Source organism: Saccostrea echinata, unplaced genomic scaffold (assembly GCF_033153115.1).
Source record: "Saccostrea echinata isolate AGI-Se365-2 ecotype Australia unplaced genomic scaffold, CSIRO_AGI_Sech_v1 ptg000002l, whole genome shotgun sequence".
In the NCBI taxonomy this organism is placed as follows: Eukaryota; Metazoa; Mollusca; class Bivalvia; order Ostreida; family Ostreidae; genus Saccostrea; species Saccostrea echinata.
Window position 1 is genome coordinate 29,593,869 of NW_026889751.1, and position 16,046 is coordinate 29,609,914.

General features: G+C 34.3%; 1 protein-coding gene across 4 annotated transcripts in view; it reads right to left on the reverse strand.

The window, feature by feature from the left end:
- Nucleotides 1-5,037: 5,037 nt before the first annotated feature.
- LOC133176841 (glucosamine 6-phosphate N-acetyltransferase-like) overlaps nt 5,038-16,046 on the reverse strand; it is a 28,847-nt gene continuing 17,838 nt past the window's right edge. For 3 of the 4 annotated variants that reach the window (XM_061311918.1, XM_061311909.1, XM_061311913.1), the window contains 5 exons: nt 14,425-14,581; nt 13,004-13,066; nt 7,365-7,495; nt 6,237-6,298; nt 5,038-5,641 (listed from right to left, as the gene is read on the reverse strand). In XM_061311918.1, the coding sequence (XP_061167902.1) occupies nt 5,488-5,641; nt 6,237-6,298; nt 7,365-7,495; nt 13,004-13,066; nt 14,425-14,581 (567 nt within the window). In that variant the 3' untranslated portion in view covers nt 5,038-5,487. The remainder of the gene's footprint in view (nt 5,642-6,236; nt 6,299-7,364; nt 7,496-13,003; nt 13,067-14,424; nt 14,582-16,046) is intronic. The other variant, XM_061311922.1, reaches the window with a different exon arrangement.

The following is a 16,046-nucleotide window of genomic DNA, read 5'->3' on the forward strand; positions in this document are numbered from 1 at the left end:
AAAAGTCCAAGTTCATGGTCATCTCAGATCGTTAGGGTACAAAAGAAGGATAAGTCGTGAAGGACGTTTATCGATTATAGGAAATTGAATAAACAAACTGTTAAGGATGCCTATCCCCTGACAAGAAGGGATGATAATCTAGATTCTCTCAATAGCACTGAATGGTTTTCCTCCCCAGGTTTAGATATGGCTTACCATCAAGATACCTTTTGCATAAGGAGATAAGGGGAAAAAGGCTTTTGCCACACGGAGGGGTGGTCTTTACCAGTATATCACCATTCCTTTCGGCCTGTGCAACGCGGCAGGTACGTTTTAAAGAATTATATAAAAAAGGTTTGACCAACTTGCAGTTGTACGTTGCAGTACTGTATCTGGATGATATCTGTATTTGGAAAGACTTGAAGAACATTTTAAGAATCTAAATGAGATTATGAACGGATGGCTGGGCTGAAGCTCAACCCTAAGAAATGCCATTTCCTGAGGAAGAACATAAGTTTCCTGGTACACGTGGTTTCAAATGAAGGTATACAGACAGATCCGGAAAAGACCAAGGCAAAAGATAAATTTTTACTACCACCTTCTGTTAAAGATGTACAAAGTTTCCTGGGATTAGCCTGCTATTATCGAAAGTTTGTAAAAGACTACTCAAAGATTGCAAAACCTCCGTACGACCTCACTTAAGCAAGCAAAAAATGGTTCTGGAGACATGAGTGCCAACCAGCGTTTGAAGAATTTAATTTCAAGATAACCGGATGGCCAAATACATGGGTGGAATCAGCAACTTTGTCAATTTCATATGAAGATAGTACGTAGACCAGAAAGTCAGACATGGGAATGCAGATGCAATGTCAAGTTTAACGGAAATACCAAAAGAAGTATATAACAAGCAAAAATGTTGAGTAACGTATGTACCAAGGATCTACAGAAGTAGACGGTCCATATAGTTGGACAGCAAGATGATAAGTTCAATCTGTGAGTAACGAGAAATTTTTAGAGGATGATTTAGACTCTGAAAGCCTAATTTTTTCCAAATAATGAAGTAATAGTTGACTAGATGATTTGAATGTGGCCGATGGAACGCCTATTTTGACATGGGTAGAAAGGTAAAAAGGCCTATAACTGCAAAACAAAGACCCAGACCCAAGCTCGATCTTGACTATAGTACGCTGAGAAAGGAGCGAGGCGATGCGATATTGCAGTAATTGGAACAATACCTAAGCAGAAAGTGACAACGCTGAGAAACCGGAGATGAATATAATTATGGCAGAGAGTCCTGAATTTAAATTTTGGCTGTCAAGATGGGAGATATTAGAGGTGAAAAATGGAGGTGTTTGCATCCTATGGGAAGATGGCTAAAAAAAAAAGTAGATCTGTGCTCCATAATCTATTTTGGATGTTGTATTGTGACATCTACATGACTCCAAGCTATATAAAGGAATAAAGAAAACTGTGGAAAAAGCAAAGATTTGTTGAGGGGAGGGTTATGGTACGAGACATAAGAGAGTGTGTGCAGAAATGCGAGATATGTATGGAACGGAAAGACCCCCCAAGGAAAAAAAACGTCATTTTCTACAGAAATAGGTTGTAGATTGTAGATTACGTTGAAGATACGCCATTTGAGAGAATTGCCACGGACCTCGCAAGACCATTTCCAACAACTGAAAAAAGAAATCGCTACATATCGGTCGTAGGGGACTATTTTACGAAAATGACTGAAGCATATCCTTTGGAAAATATAAAAGAACTGAAACTGTAGCTGATGTGGATAAAAAGATAAGGGTGTCCAGTTGAGGTGCACTCTGACCAAGAGAGGCAGTATGAAAGTGCCTTATTTCTTGAGTTGTGTCGAATGTTACAGATAAAAAAGAGGAGATCAACTCCTCTACATCCTAGGTCTGATGGCTTGATTGAGAGGATGAATAGGACAAGACATGCTGTCAAAGTACATAAAGAGTCATCAAAAGGACCGGGGCCTACATTTGGATTACGTTACTGTAGCATATAATTCTACACCTCATGAAAGTGTATGTACTAGCGTAAAATGGTATTTGGAAGAGAAATATTAAACTACTACTTGACATTATGGCGAATAATGTAGTAAAAGAGGAACAGATTGAGAGATTTCGTGTGGAATTTGAAAGACAACTAGTGTCAGGTTTTTTTTAAATAATTGCATGAAAATTGCATGAATATTACTGCTTTACCTACCATTTTGTATATCTAGGACAAAAAACATAGGGGTCACATTTCATTTTTTATTTTCAAGTTACTGAGGTAATGAATAACCATTCATAAATAAAGAACTTATTTTTTAAGATCTTTTGTGAATTTTAGCCTTGCATATTTAGATTAAACATCGAGTGGTTATTTTTTAAACTCGATGAATTAGGTTTAAAGAGGGTGTTGCAGAAACTCGAGGTTATTCCCTAAGTCGGGAAGGACATTTAAATACCAACGACGCATGAAGAGTTATCTCTAAATATAGATAATGCTACGTAGTTGACTTTATTTATACGGCGGATTTGTCCAGCTTGTTATAACAAAACATTTAACATTTTACGTTTATTTCATGCATAGTTTTTCCTAACATACACCGGCGACCTGTTAGGAAACTTTTTTTTCACATCTATGATCACTGTCGCCATGCTGCACGAGAAAAGTTTGAGCGATAGAAAGCACAATTAATGGCAAGTGCACCTCACACATCATTTTGAAATTAAAGATGTACTGTAGACAGATTGTGTTATATTTTTCAATAAATATATATATAAAAATGTGTCCAATAATCACGCTGTTGATGCAATATCCAAGAAATTCCATTGAGTCATTTCAATTTAGTTGTTTCAAGTTAAATCTGAGCCACTAATTAACAAAACAATAATGAAAGAAATAAGTATGAAAAAATTAAATTATTTAAAATGATAGTACCTTATTTTTTAAGATATCGCCACTAAATAATAACATTAAAGGTATGTCTTTCTAGTTTTTGATCACAATATCAATGAAAACAATTTAATTCTGCATGCATTTAAAATATTACCCATTAACTTTTAGACATTCTCTCCCTCTCTCCTTCTCTCTCAAGAGAGAATTGTTACATTACACATACTTCCATTATATAAGAAAAAAAATCATGTATGCCATTCCAGGATTCGAACCCATTCTCAGGTAAAATGTACTTCGCAGATAGTCCACACGCGTTACCACTAGACCAGCTCCGACACTGAATTATAATGTGCTATTTCATGTGCACATTTTGCATTTCGGATGGATAATAATTTTTATTCATTTTTTGTGATTTTCAAAAATATGCCTCTTTGAAACAAAAATCGGAAATGGCAGTTTTGAAGAAAAATCCTATCTCTTTATGCGTATATCAAATTCATTCTGTTTCAAGGAGGCAATTTTTCAGAACAATGGGGATTCCCTGTTTGAAAAACAGAAAACTTGACTTATTTTGCTATGTGACTAATTTACATTTCATTTAATGGCAAATTGGAAGTCGATATGCAGTTTCTAAATATTGTTCTACATAGTGCTGTATATACCGTTGTATCTGAAAAAAATTTAAGACCGTTTTCTGTTACTTAAAATTTTTCTTTCAAACTGCTACAACTTCAAGGAAAATAACAAAAGAACTGCAACACCCTCTTTCCACTTGCCTGATGTCTGAAAAAAGTTTTACGTAACAAATACCTTATTGTATAAAATGTTTAAAAGTCACAATAAAATTAAGATAAACAAAATTTGTATACATTTCTTTTTTGAAATACTCCCAAAAGAAAAAAGTCCTTTAAGAAGCATTTTACTCTCTTTTAATAACATTATGATAGATTGTATACATGTATGCACAATATTCTATGAATATAAATACATTTTTAAAGATTTTCATCCTGTCACTTCGGAATCCAAACACTTAAGTGCGCACTTCCTTAAGTACCCATAATTTTATCATAAATGCAGAACATCAAAAAGTGCCACTAGGGATACAAGGAGATACAATGCTAGTAAACATAATACATAACACCACAAGAAGTTTTCTAAATGCCCTGTACTTATATTTCAAAAAGAATTTCAAGATGCATTGAAAACTGGTTATGGCGGATGACGGATTTTTTTTAAACTCGAGTTATCAATTTGAGGTTTGTGAATATTCTGAAATTCACAGATACAACAATGCTGGTATATATGTAGGTTTTTCAGCTTACAAGATTCCTTTTAAAAATAAAAATAATGTCCTTGAAAAAACAATGATGGTTTTTTTACCATAAAAAGTGTCCATTTATTTGAGTGGAACAATTCATGTAGTCAAGATTACACATGTAACTACCCCTTGCATTTGACCAAAAATATTCATATGAAGCTTAATATTATTAATCTCATTTTATACTATTACATAAGTACATTAAACTTTTCATAAATCAATTGTTACATAATAAAACAATTGAATAAAGACAATTATTGATTTCACAGAAGTATTTGATCAAGCTAAAACGTGACAAATTAAAAAAAAAATGGTTACGCTGATTGAACGATTGCAAATGCGCAGAGGATATTCAATGTTTTTGTGTTGCACATAAAAAAATTAAAAAAAAAATTCTGTCTCACAGGTGAAATAAATTCCATACCCAACTACAAAATATTGAATTTTCTATTTATTACATTTTCTTTGATTTTCCCTTTGTCTCTGTCAATATCAGAAGTGTGACAAAAATCGAAATTTTCATTCCCTTCACGAAAAGTAAAGACCTTCGAGATTTACGGGATTTGATCACGTGACAATCCAAATGTATAGGTCTCCATCTTTTTTAGGACGTCAGACATAAACAAACAAAAGTGTAAGTCAGCATGAACATTTGCACATTTTTTAAATTCGGCATCATTAAATTTGCATAAAAACTGGTTTAAATAAAACAATTCTAATGATGAAAGATTTAAATTATTTTTTCTTTATTAAAAATCTTTAAATTTTGGATAACAGATAACCATTTAAGAATAGAAATATGCAAAGAAAACATAATTAACGAATGAATGGGTTGTTACAGTGTTTATAATTATAGTAATTTTTTTAAAATATTTTTACGAAACATTTTTTTTTCGTTACACCTATTGTAAAAAAGCTTTCCAAAAGATAAATATATATCGGGTACAAATATAAATAGATGACGTATTTTGTTAAAAAAAAAATCTTTGGCATCACAGGGGTGTTTGATGAAATACTTGTAATAAGTGGCACTGGTACGTCTTACCACTGCCATCAGCAGAACTCTACACCATTAACTAGTTTTCAGAAAAGAGTGTTTTATCTTGATTATATGCAACAAAAGATAGAAACAAATTTTCTTTCTTCTAGTAAATTGATTTAACTATTATTACAATCTATATATCACTTGAGCAGATCCAAAGAAGAAATCTAGACAATACATTAAAGAAATTTTTAAAATTCAGAAAGTTCTGTGTCTCTTCCCCTTCAGTTAGACCTTTGACCTATTTGGGGATAAATCGCCGTAGCATGTAGTTATGTTCTTCTTCCTTAACGTATCCGAATTTGGAATAAAATGGAACTACCCTGTCATCGCACTCAAGAGACACCATATAACAGCCAAGCCTCTTACTCAGTAGTGTTAAAGCATCTACCAATCTAGCAGAAAAATAGAGAACAATAAACCAATAAAATAGATGTTCATCTTCATACAGACAAATACTGCCTATATAGGGCTTTGATTATCTTTGATTAGGCGTTGAAAATTCAAAAAGGTAGCTTTTTCCTGAGTATATCAATTTCCCAATAGTCATACCCCCCCCCCCCCCCAAAAAAAAAGAAATACAAGAACTTATATTTGGATGTGTAATGTATATGAACTATTTAGTTGATAACAAGCACCTGTCACCCAACATATAATGAGTTTGAACTTTTAATGTATAATTTCAATTAAATTACGAAAACGTCTCCAATTTTACCAATTTAAACAGCTCAAGTACCAAATTTGTATACACTTTAAAACTAATGAATAGGCAAATTAGTATCTTCATAAATGCTTCAAAATAACTTTGGCTCAGTTGAGCTCATATTGATTCATTAACTGGATATCAAGATTAAGGTTACAGCAAATAAATTCATATGCTTAGATGAATTTGTTATAACCATGATAACTATGTTCTACTGTTCCAGTACTATAAATGCTGGTCCAACTGTATCGTGATTTCCTATCTTAACACAATTTATTTTAACTTACAGCTTGCCTAACTGTTTTCCTTGGTATGAACTATGCACAATCACATCTTCTATTCTTCCTCTCTGCAAAGGAGGAATGAAGTTGTGGAAAATAAAATACTAGGCACAAACTCCTATCTTTCTAGAATACAGAAAGAAGGTGATAAAAGATTATATGACAAGGTGCAGACATTTTTGCAAAATTTTGAAATATATTGTGAGCAAAAGACAGGCGTACAATTTTTATTCACTGAGTGCAGTTTTATTTTTGACTTTTGGGGGAAAAACATCCAAAACGTGTTGAACTGGTAGATAAAATATTTCAAATATGTTTTGAATTAAATATTTACACTATAAGATGTTCAGATTATAAATGAGAGGTTGGCATTACGATATCACACATTAATTATTTTTTTCAAAAATATACATCAAATAAAAATTGAGACAAAGAAATATTTGACATGAACTGGAGTTGATGGAATTAAATGTTTTATTCAAATTTGGATATTTAGTGAAATTTTAACGTAACCGAATTATGTGCTGATATGCCCTCTCTCTCTCTCTCTCTCTCTCTCTCTGTTCATTACTAATTGTAATATTCTTGAGTGTATATAATGCTATGTATGGATTGTGTGCTAAATACATAATTATTTTTAAAAAATTGATTTCATAAAAATGACCATTTCATTTTAATTAAATGAATCAATGAATCCTATTCAACATGGTGGTAGGGTGTTCGCCTTCGATTCTCGTAATGGCGCCGCGATTTATTATTTTGCCAAGCCCCAACACTGAAAGTGAAGGTCACGGGTCTTTCAAATGAGACCCTAAAACCAAGGACCATGGTACGTGTTGGCAGATGTAGATACCTTATGGCTATGGCCGTTAGCGGTTATGGTCAAAAGTTCAGACATTTCGCCCAAACTCACGTGACATCTCTACATGAGTGGAAATTTCTCGATTGAAACGTTAAAAACAACATATTATCAATCATCGTCTCCAAATCATGATTGCCAGTTTTTTAACCAAAAATAAGTTCATCTCTATAAAGAATGCTACAAGATCTTTAATTAAATTGAAGATATATTTTACTTTTCTTTACTTTAGAAAAACAGAACCTTTCAAAAAGGGAGGGATTTTTATTACATACAAAACCACACTGTCGTATAAAGTGCATTTCCTTCACTAGAGTTGTGGTTCCAACTACTCGGTGCATGACTGTGTCCTCTATCACCACAGTATAATACAGGTTTGGCTGGGACTTCATCAACTGGAATCGCTCTACAATTTCACTTCATTCATTTATCATTTCTTACAAATTACACAAGAGCAATTAAAAATTTTTACCAAGTGTCCAAAAATTTAAAACATGACAAGGTAAGTACTTCTGAAATTTTCAGGAATACTGACACTGTAATCACAATAGCATATTCATCTGCTGAAAGTCTCTAGAGTTTGACCAATTCTCTGAATAATTGACTAATAATATGATTAATTGACATACTCTGATCAATACACTGACTAAATACTTATACTCTTACTAATGCTCTGACTAATTGGCTAATACTTTGACTAATAGTCTGATTAATTGACGTGTACTCTATTACTTTGACTAATTGACTAGTACTCTGAACAATACTCTGAAATATTGACTAAAACTATGACCAATACACTGACTTTTTGACGAATTCTCTGACAAATTGATAAATACCTTGACTAAAACTCTAATTGACTAATACAGTAAATCTCGGTTATATAGAACTCGCTCATAAGGAAATTTCGGTTATTGGGAACTTTCTGCGAATCTCAGTGAGGACTTCAGTCTGCTTCATGTACGGTTATAAAGGTTATAAGGAAGCAAAAGAAGAGGTGGTTTCCATAAGGCTGTTTTTTTTTTTGGCCCATGATGAATTTCAAATTCATCTGTTTAGTAAAGTCAAGTAATGTTCCCTATGTTATATTTTATAGTTTATTTGCAAAACCAACGTATAATAGTCACGTGACCAAGGGGTATCTAAAGGGTCCCTCTAAGAGCATCCAAGATGGTTTTGACGATTTATATCATGTAATTGACTATTTATTGTGAAAAACCAAAGAAATATTAACAGTAAATCATCAGGGAACATAAATGAGGCTGAAATAACTCAAAAGGTTAATTATTACAATAGTTTTTTTAAAAGAGAAACTCTTTTAATTTTGGGCCATAAAAATTCAAAGGAAATTGTGTACACTTTCTTGTTAGATATATTTGGTATTTATAATAACATACAAAGATATGAAAAACAATCAGATATGAAAACAAAACTTTCAAAATTAAGAAATATTATATATTGTGACATATTTTTAGCATAAATTTTGCTTGCAACCCCTTCATCCGTTTACAAGTAGCAAAAAAGACCAGTACGCATTATACGTAAGCACATCGATTTCGAAGTATTTGATTACGGCTTTTTTTCAATACATAGAAAGTTTATAAATCTCTTAAGTTGTTTTGCACGGCTAATAGGATTATAGAAATAAAAATTCAATGTGCATTTAGAATTGATGCTGAAAGTATATACTATCTATGCTTATAAATTAATAAATTTTGCAAATAAACTCTGAAACGGGTGCACCCTAGTTCTTACTTACTCCTCTAAGAATACACACGATACAAGATGTTGTCCGTAAACTATAATTAGATTTCACTTGCATTGTAAGTATCGTACATTAAATTAAAAGTCTACTTTTATTTTCTATAAACAGCCATGAAATAGCAAAAACGTGAGTATGGTGGCTTTTCCGGTTGGCGGATCTAAGTTACTGGCAATTTTTAATGAAACTGGCAACAAGCAATCGTTTATTTATTTCATTAAACGTCATTACTGAATTATTCAATCAAAACTTGATTTAATTGATATAAAAGAAATAAGTTGTGATAACCGATTAAAAAGGAAAATGTGCAAATTATTTTCGTCATTCACCGATCGTAATATTGACGGAAGCTTCTAGAACATCATATAGCATCGAGCCCGATGTTAAAAAGAAAATAGCTGCTTTAACATAAAAAAAAAGCTTTTGTGTCAATGGTCATTGAAATAATGGTAAGTCATTGATAACACTGTAAGTTGTGAATATATTTATATATCGAAAGACTATTACATTTATTTAGTAGGTTTTCCTAATAAATTTATCGGTAAAATTTGTATATTCCTCACTGAGAGCATCGTGGCAACGAACCCAAAGTACAATTTGGACTTCGTAATAAATCTGCTTACATGAAAAGAGAAAATTAATGAACACGGATTGCTCAAATACAATTATGCTGTAAAATTTTGTGCTTTAATCAATACATTTCAGTTTTATTTTCTGAATACAGTCTTTTGTATCAAATACTTGGCCTATTCCAGTGGCGGATCCAGACACCCCCCCCCCAAAATGATTTATTAAATTTTATGTATATTTTGGACACAAAAGGGAGGGGGGCTGCCCCCCCCCCCTAAATCCGCCAGTGTATTCATAGGGCGTTCCAATTTTTACACAGGTACTTGGGTCTTGGATTATAAACATGTATGTACCTTATTGATATGTAAAAAAAAAGGTAAGGTACAGTTTTTACATATCAATAAAGTACATACATATTTATAAACCATGACCAAAGTACCTGTGAATTTTTACCAAAAAAAAAAAATCAATTTCTCGGTAAAATGTGCATTTCTTGACGGAAATGAAATAAGAGTATCTGAAGTACAATATCCATAACACAGTATATACAATATCAATAACATAGTATATAACAGGTTTCACAATAGACGTCAATTAATGAAGTTGTTATTTAAGTTTTTCAAAGGGGGTGGGGTGGGGGTGGAGACGTACTTCTACTTCATGCGGGATTTTGAACAAAGTATTTCTTCCTGCTATAAGCCTGTAGGCTGTCAGTAGATATATATTACTGGATTTTTTTCTGTCGGTAGTGGTATAAATTCAATTCCCCGCGCTTGCGCGGGATTTCATCTAGTGCATATAATAAACAGGCAAGCATGTATTATTTACAGGTATCTCATGCATAAGGAATCAATTAAAAAAAGCAATTTCCATGCATTTGTATTACATATTTCATACAATGTTTATTCTGAAAATGTTTCATTTTAATCTAAGTCTGTGCCCATTTTCGTCTGGAACGTATCTTCAAAATGTCGCTAAAACACCAGGTACCAAAATGTGCACATCTGCCAATAGTTCTTGATATATTTTGCATTGATAATACTACATGGCCGTAGGAACCGGGGGGGGGGGGGGGGGGGGCACGGGATACTATATGCTTGTGCCCCCTCAATAAAACGTCTTGCTTGTCAAGGAATTTTTGATAGTTGCTGACTTTTTTTTTTGCTTGTCAGAAAATTTTAGGTAGTGCCCCCTCAACTGTCAACTGAAAATATATGGCTGTGCCTCCCCCCCCCCCCCCAATTGAATTTGCTTCCTACGGGTCTGTACTAACCAGTATTGGGGGGGGGTGTAAATGAAGGGTACTAGAATAGATATCTCCTACGATGAAACATGACATGATTAAATTCTTACCCTTAACAAACCAGCATTTTCTTACTTAAAGGCCCTGTCACAGCAGGCTGCGTTCCCACGGAGTTATTACGGCGTTGTTAAATTATTAAAATCGCCTTGGAATCGCAGGGAAATTGCACAAATTTCTGTAAAATTTTCACAACGTAAAGATGTCACGGAGTCCCTACGGCGACCAACGCGTTTCTAGTTACTTTCCCGTTACTAGTGTCCCAGGGATTACCATTCAGAAAATCTCCTCTGACATCTGAGATGCTACTTCAGTCGCAAATTACAAAGGTTTTTGCAACACTAAAGATGCGCGTTGGATTGCACAAAGATACAAGCAGTATCTTTTTGAATAACAACAATTGACTCAGGCATTGATAAGAACACTGATCCTTTTATATTTAAGATTGTTTGAAATACAGACTGCATCATCAACAATATCATATCTTGTAAAATTCAAATTCACATATAAGTTGAAAAGAGCAGATCACAGATTGTATTGGGTTTTGATAACAGGAAAAAAAAAGAACTACATTTAACTTGTGATACTGCTATAACACCCAAGTTTAGAAACTGTGACCTAGATATTCACAAAACAATTATTTTGTTTACTGTGAAACAATAAGCCTGAGCTTGATCTTTACATATTTTCAAACACAGAATGCAACTCCCTTATCTTATGTCAAAGTTGTGGTTTTCCTCACAGACAAACACACAGGCATGTTATAATAAAAAGGATTTTTCTCTCATGTTGGACATCATAACAAATAGTACACCTATTTAATTGATATGTTTATGAAACTGGACTATATATATGAATGTGTATTGATCACTTTAAATGTTTGTATGAATCAACCACAACTCAACATAATTGCAAAACAAGATGTGTTTGTGAAACACTGATGCCCCCGTATGCCATCTAATGGCGAAGGTTAAAGTTTCTCAAATGTAAGTCAAAATCCAGGCCAAAAGATAAAAAATGTTAAATTTGAAAGCCCTAGCTGCGACTGTTCAAAAGTTATGGCAAAGGTTCACGTTTTTTAAAAGTAAGTAAAACATCAAGGTCAAGGTCAAAGTTGTTGGTATCCAAAGGAAGGTCTTAGCTTGTCACAAGTATTCCATATGTAAAGTATGAAAGCCCTAGCACCAACCATTCAAAATTTATGGCCAAGGTTAAAGTTTTTTGAAAGTAGGTCAAACTCCTATGTCAAGGTCAAAGGGTCAAAGTGGTTGGTATCCAAAGGAAGGTCTTAGCTTGTCACAAGGATTCCATATGTAAAGTATGAAAGCCCTAGCACCAACCATTCAAAAGTTATGGCCAAGGTTAAAGTTTTTCAAAAGTAGGTCAAACTCCTAGGTCAAGGTCAAAGGGTCAAAGAGGTTGACATTTAGAGGAAGATCTTGTCACAAAGAATACACATGTGAAGTTTGAAACCCCAAACACCAACTGTTCAGAAGTTATGGCCAAGGTTAAAGTCTCATAAAATTTTGCAAAAGTGGGTCAAATTCCAAGGTAAAGGTCAAAAGGTCAAATATGATGGTACCCAAAGAAAGGTTTTGTCACAAGGAATACACATGTGAAATATGAAAGTCATAGCTCTAACCAATCAAAAGTTATGGGCAAGGTTAAAGTTGACAACAGACAGACAGACAAACAGATAAACAAACAGACAAACAGACAGACAGGACAAAAACAATAAACCCCCGGGATCTTTCGATCCGGGGCATAATTAGCAAACTTATTATTATCTTAGTGCGTGTTGCATTGAGTATCACGGTCATATTCCAGTATAATGTTTTTGCACAAAAAAGTAATCGATTGTCAAAGTATGGTTTTGGTACTCAATGCAACACATACCAGAAGGTTAAACAACATATCCCTCCAACATTTTCCCATATACCCAATGTTAATGTGGTTGAGGATACCATACTTCCATCGTTTATTCCATTTTTAGATTTTCTCAGGATAAAAATACAAATCACAAAATTAGAAATGTTGAAAATTATGAAAATAAGTTTAAAAATTGTACACAATTCAATTTTATTTTTCGCAAAAAACATGGGCCATAAAACAGCTTTATTGAAACCTCTTCTTTGAAATCCCAGTTACTAATAACCGCGTTTTACTGTACTTTGACTGATTGACTAATACTCTGACTAATAATGTAGGCCTATCCACACTTTGTGTAATCCTTGATAATCACAATAAGAAAAAATGTTTCCGTGTATTACTTAGGTGTCGATTACCTTCGAACTGTTCACGGGAAACGTCACCAACTTCTGTAAGTTGATTTAGAAGGGAAAGGTAACCTAGGAAAAGCAAAAGGTCACTAATAAACTGTCATCAAATCAAAGATAAAATAGATGAATAGTTATCCCACTGACTAAGTAATAGATTAAACCCTGCATATCATTTGACTACCTAGAAATCATCTCAATTCACTCTAAAAAAAAAAATAACAGCCTCAGAAGCCGTCAAAAACATTTAACTTTTATATGTCTTTTTCTAGCTACTTGAACTTCGTTTTTGTAGATTTAACCATTATCTGATTTGGAAGACATATGCAGCTAATGTGATGAGTGAGATAAAAGTAAGATGGTTGTGACATACATATAGATTTAATGTGAGGGGACATAAAATAGTTACTGATTTGTAGTGTTGAATGTGCTCATACATGTACAAGCGTCATGGCTTTCCCCCTTATCAACCAACACAATATTTTCCACATTTTTCATATAATAAACCTGAAGGCAAAAAAGAAGAGATTATTATTTTTCATCAATTAAGAAACAAGTTATACAACTTGCACAAATCTTTTTTGGTGGCAAAAATGTAGGCGTAGAAAGGCCATTACTGAAGGAGAAAGCCTCAGAGAACTTAGAGAAATCCCACAAATCGATCCAAATCAATCTCAAACTCTTTCAGATACAATTAACCATTCTGTAAGTCGCCCGCGTGGCTCACTGGTCAGAGCGTCTGCTCTAGAGTCGCGAAGTAAGGAGTTGATCCTTACGTCGCGGGTTCGAATCCCACTGTGGGACGTGGAGACCGGTCCTTCGCATGAAACCGTATAAACCGAGGTCCCGTGTCGCAGTAGGTGATGGCACGAAAAAGATCCCTCACAGCTCAATGGCCGTAAGTACCGAGTATATGACAAAATTTGCAGCTGTCCACCGGCAAGTGGTGGCGTCTCCATATGAGCGAAAAATTCTCGAGAGGGACGTTAAACAACATACAAACAAACAAACAAAACCATTCTGTGAAGCGGTCAAACTTGGCTTGCATGGGTGAGAAGTACACAAACTATAGTTAGAATAATCTAACTCTGTTTTAGGACAAGCCTTCACCACAGGTAAACCGGGTCCATGTGACGGCAATATAACGATAAAACTTACGTTGTATATATTCACACCTACTAGAGTGCTTCCTGACATCAATAGTAAGTACAGATCTATTAATAAAATACTATCAGTGTCATTACATGGCAGACACTGTAACTCTCCTTGGCGGCTGCTTTGTTTTACTGTCTGGGAATTTGAACATGCAGAGCAATTAATTCGTTCATAGCAACACTACCACAATTTCTCCATCCTCGCAAAACTCCCAAAAGTTAGTTATTTGTACATGCAAGAAAGTTGGTTTACAAATATATATGAACGTATCTGACCTTTATCATAGTCGGAGATACACAGGGGCCTTATTGTAAGCCCCTCTCCAAGGTTTGTCAGATTGATTTCCGGCTTGTAGCTGGCACTTTTCTGATTCTCAAACTCCAGATCGTGAAGGATTTGTGGATCAAATAAATAACACTCCTCATAATCATTCTGAAATGTTGAAATGAAACAAACTTGATATCACTGAGATGGTAACTATATCAAAGGGTCTCGTTTTTTACCAAAGACATAAGGATGAAAGACTCACGTGTAAGGGACTGTTTTTGACGTTTGAAGTTGACCTTACACTTTTACTTATGGGCACTCTTTGAGTAAGGTATATACCAGAGGCGCCAAGAGATGAGAAAATATGCTTGAGTTAAGTATTTTTCACAGATATTTGCTATAACTTTGACCGAAGTCCTATAAAATTAGTTCAAGGTCACTCACACTCTTAACCAGTGAACACCTTATGGGTTAAGTAGGAGTCAGATGAGACCAAGGGGAGAGAACATATATATTGGGAAAAGAACTTTTATGCCATGATCTTGACCTTTGATTTAGAAAATTAGCTGTTGGTCACTGTAGACCCTTATTGTATCAACAACCTCTCTAGGGGTGAGGTGTGAGCTGAATTTGAAACAAGGCAAAAGAAATTATGCTCAGGGCAAGTATTTTACAAAGAGATGTTTTACCTTGATCTTTGGTCAAGATATTGACTCAAGGTCAATACACATCCTCTACCAACAAAAATGAGTAAATTACTGTACGTGTACATAAATTGACGTATTCAAAATTTAGCGGAATCTCTGGGTATGGAGTTGATGGCGAAAACATGAATTAGCGCTATACATGTCCATGCAGTATATTGTATTTATAAATGATTTCTTAGCGGTATTAATGAATAAACGCATCGTTGTCCGCGCCAAAGCCGATAAAATATGAAGCCCACTTTTTAAGTACACATACAGTATGAGCCAGAAAATATGCTTATGACAAATATTTCATACAGAGATCAATCCGTTTTGACCTTTATTCAAGGTTGTGCACAACCTTATCAGATGAACACTCTCTGGGCGAAGTTTGAGCAAAATAGGGCCAAGAGAGAGAGAAAAAAATACCCTGCAGACAAGGATGTAACAGAGTTTTTCTTTTACATTGACCTTTGATCAAGGAAACTGGTGTAAGATCATTGCATAACCTCAACCCACAAGCACTATTAGAGTGAGGGAATGATCAGATTGTCCAAGGGGAACATATGCTCATAATAAGGCTTTCACATAGATATCTGCTATCACATTGACCTCTGGCCTAGATAATTTCAATTTGGTTAAGGTCACTGCTGATCCTTAACACACAAGCACTCTTTTGGTGAAATCTGAGCTAAGTAAGACTTAGGGAATAGGAAATATGCTCTACCCAAGGACACACAGAAATCTGATATGACCGTGACTTTTGATCCAGAAACTGGGTACATGTAAAAGGAAAGGTCACTGCTCTTTCTTTACTTTACCCACAGAAAGGACCAAGTGGAAACAAAATATGCTCCAGACAAGGCTTTTATCAGAGATATCAGGCTATGATCGTGAAATATGACCCAGATTGGGCCAATAGGTTTCGAACCTCTCAGGTCCCC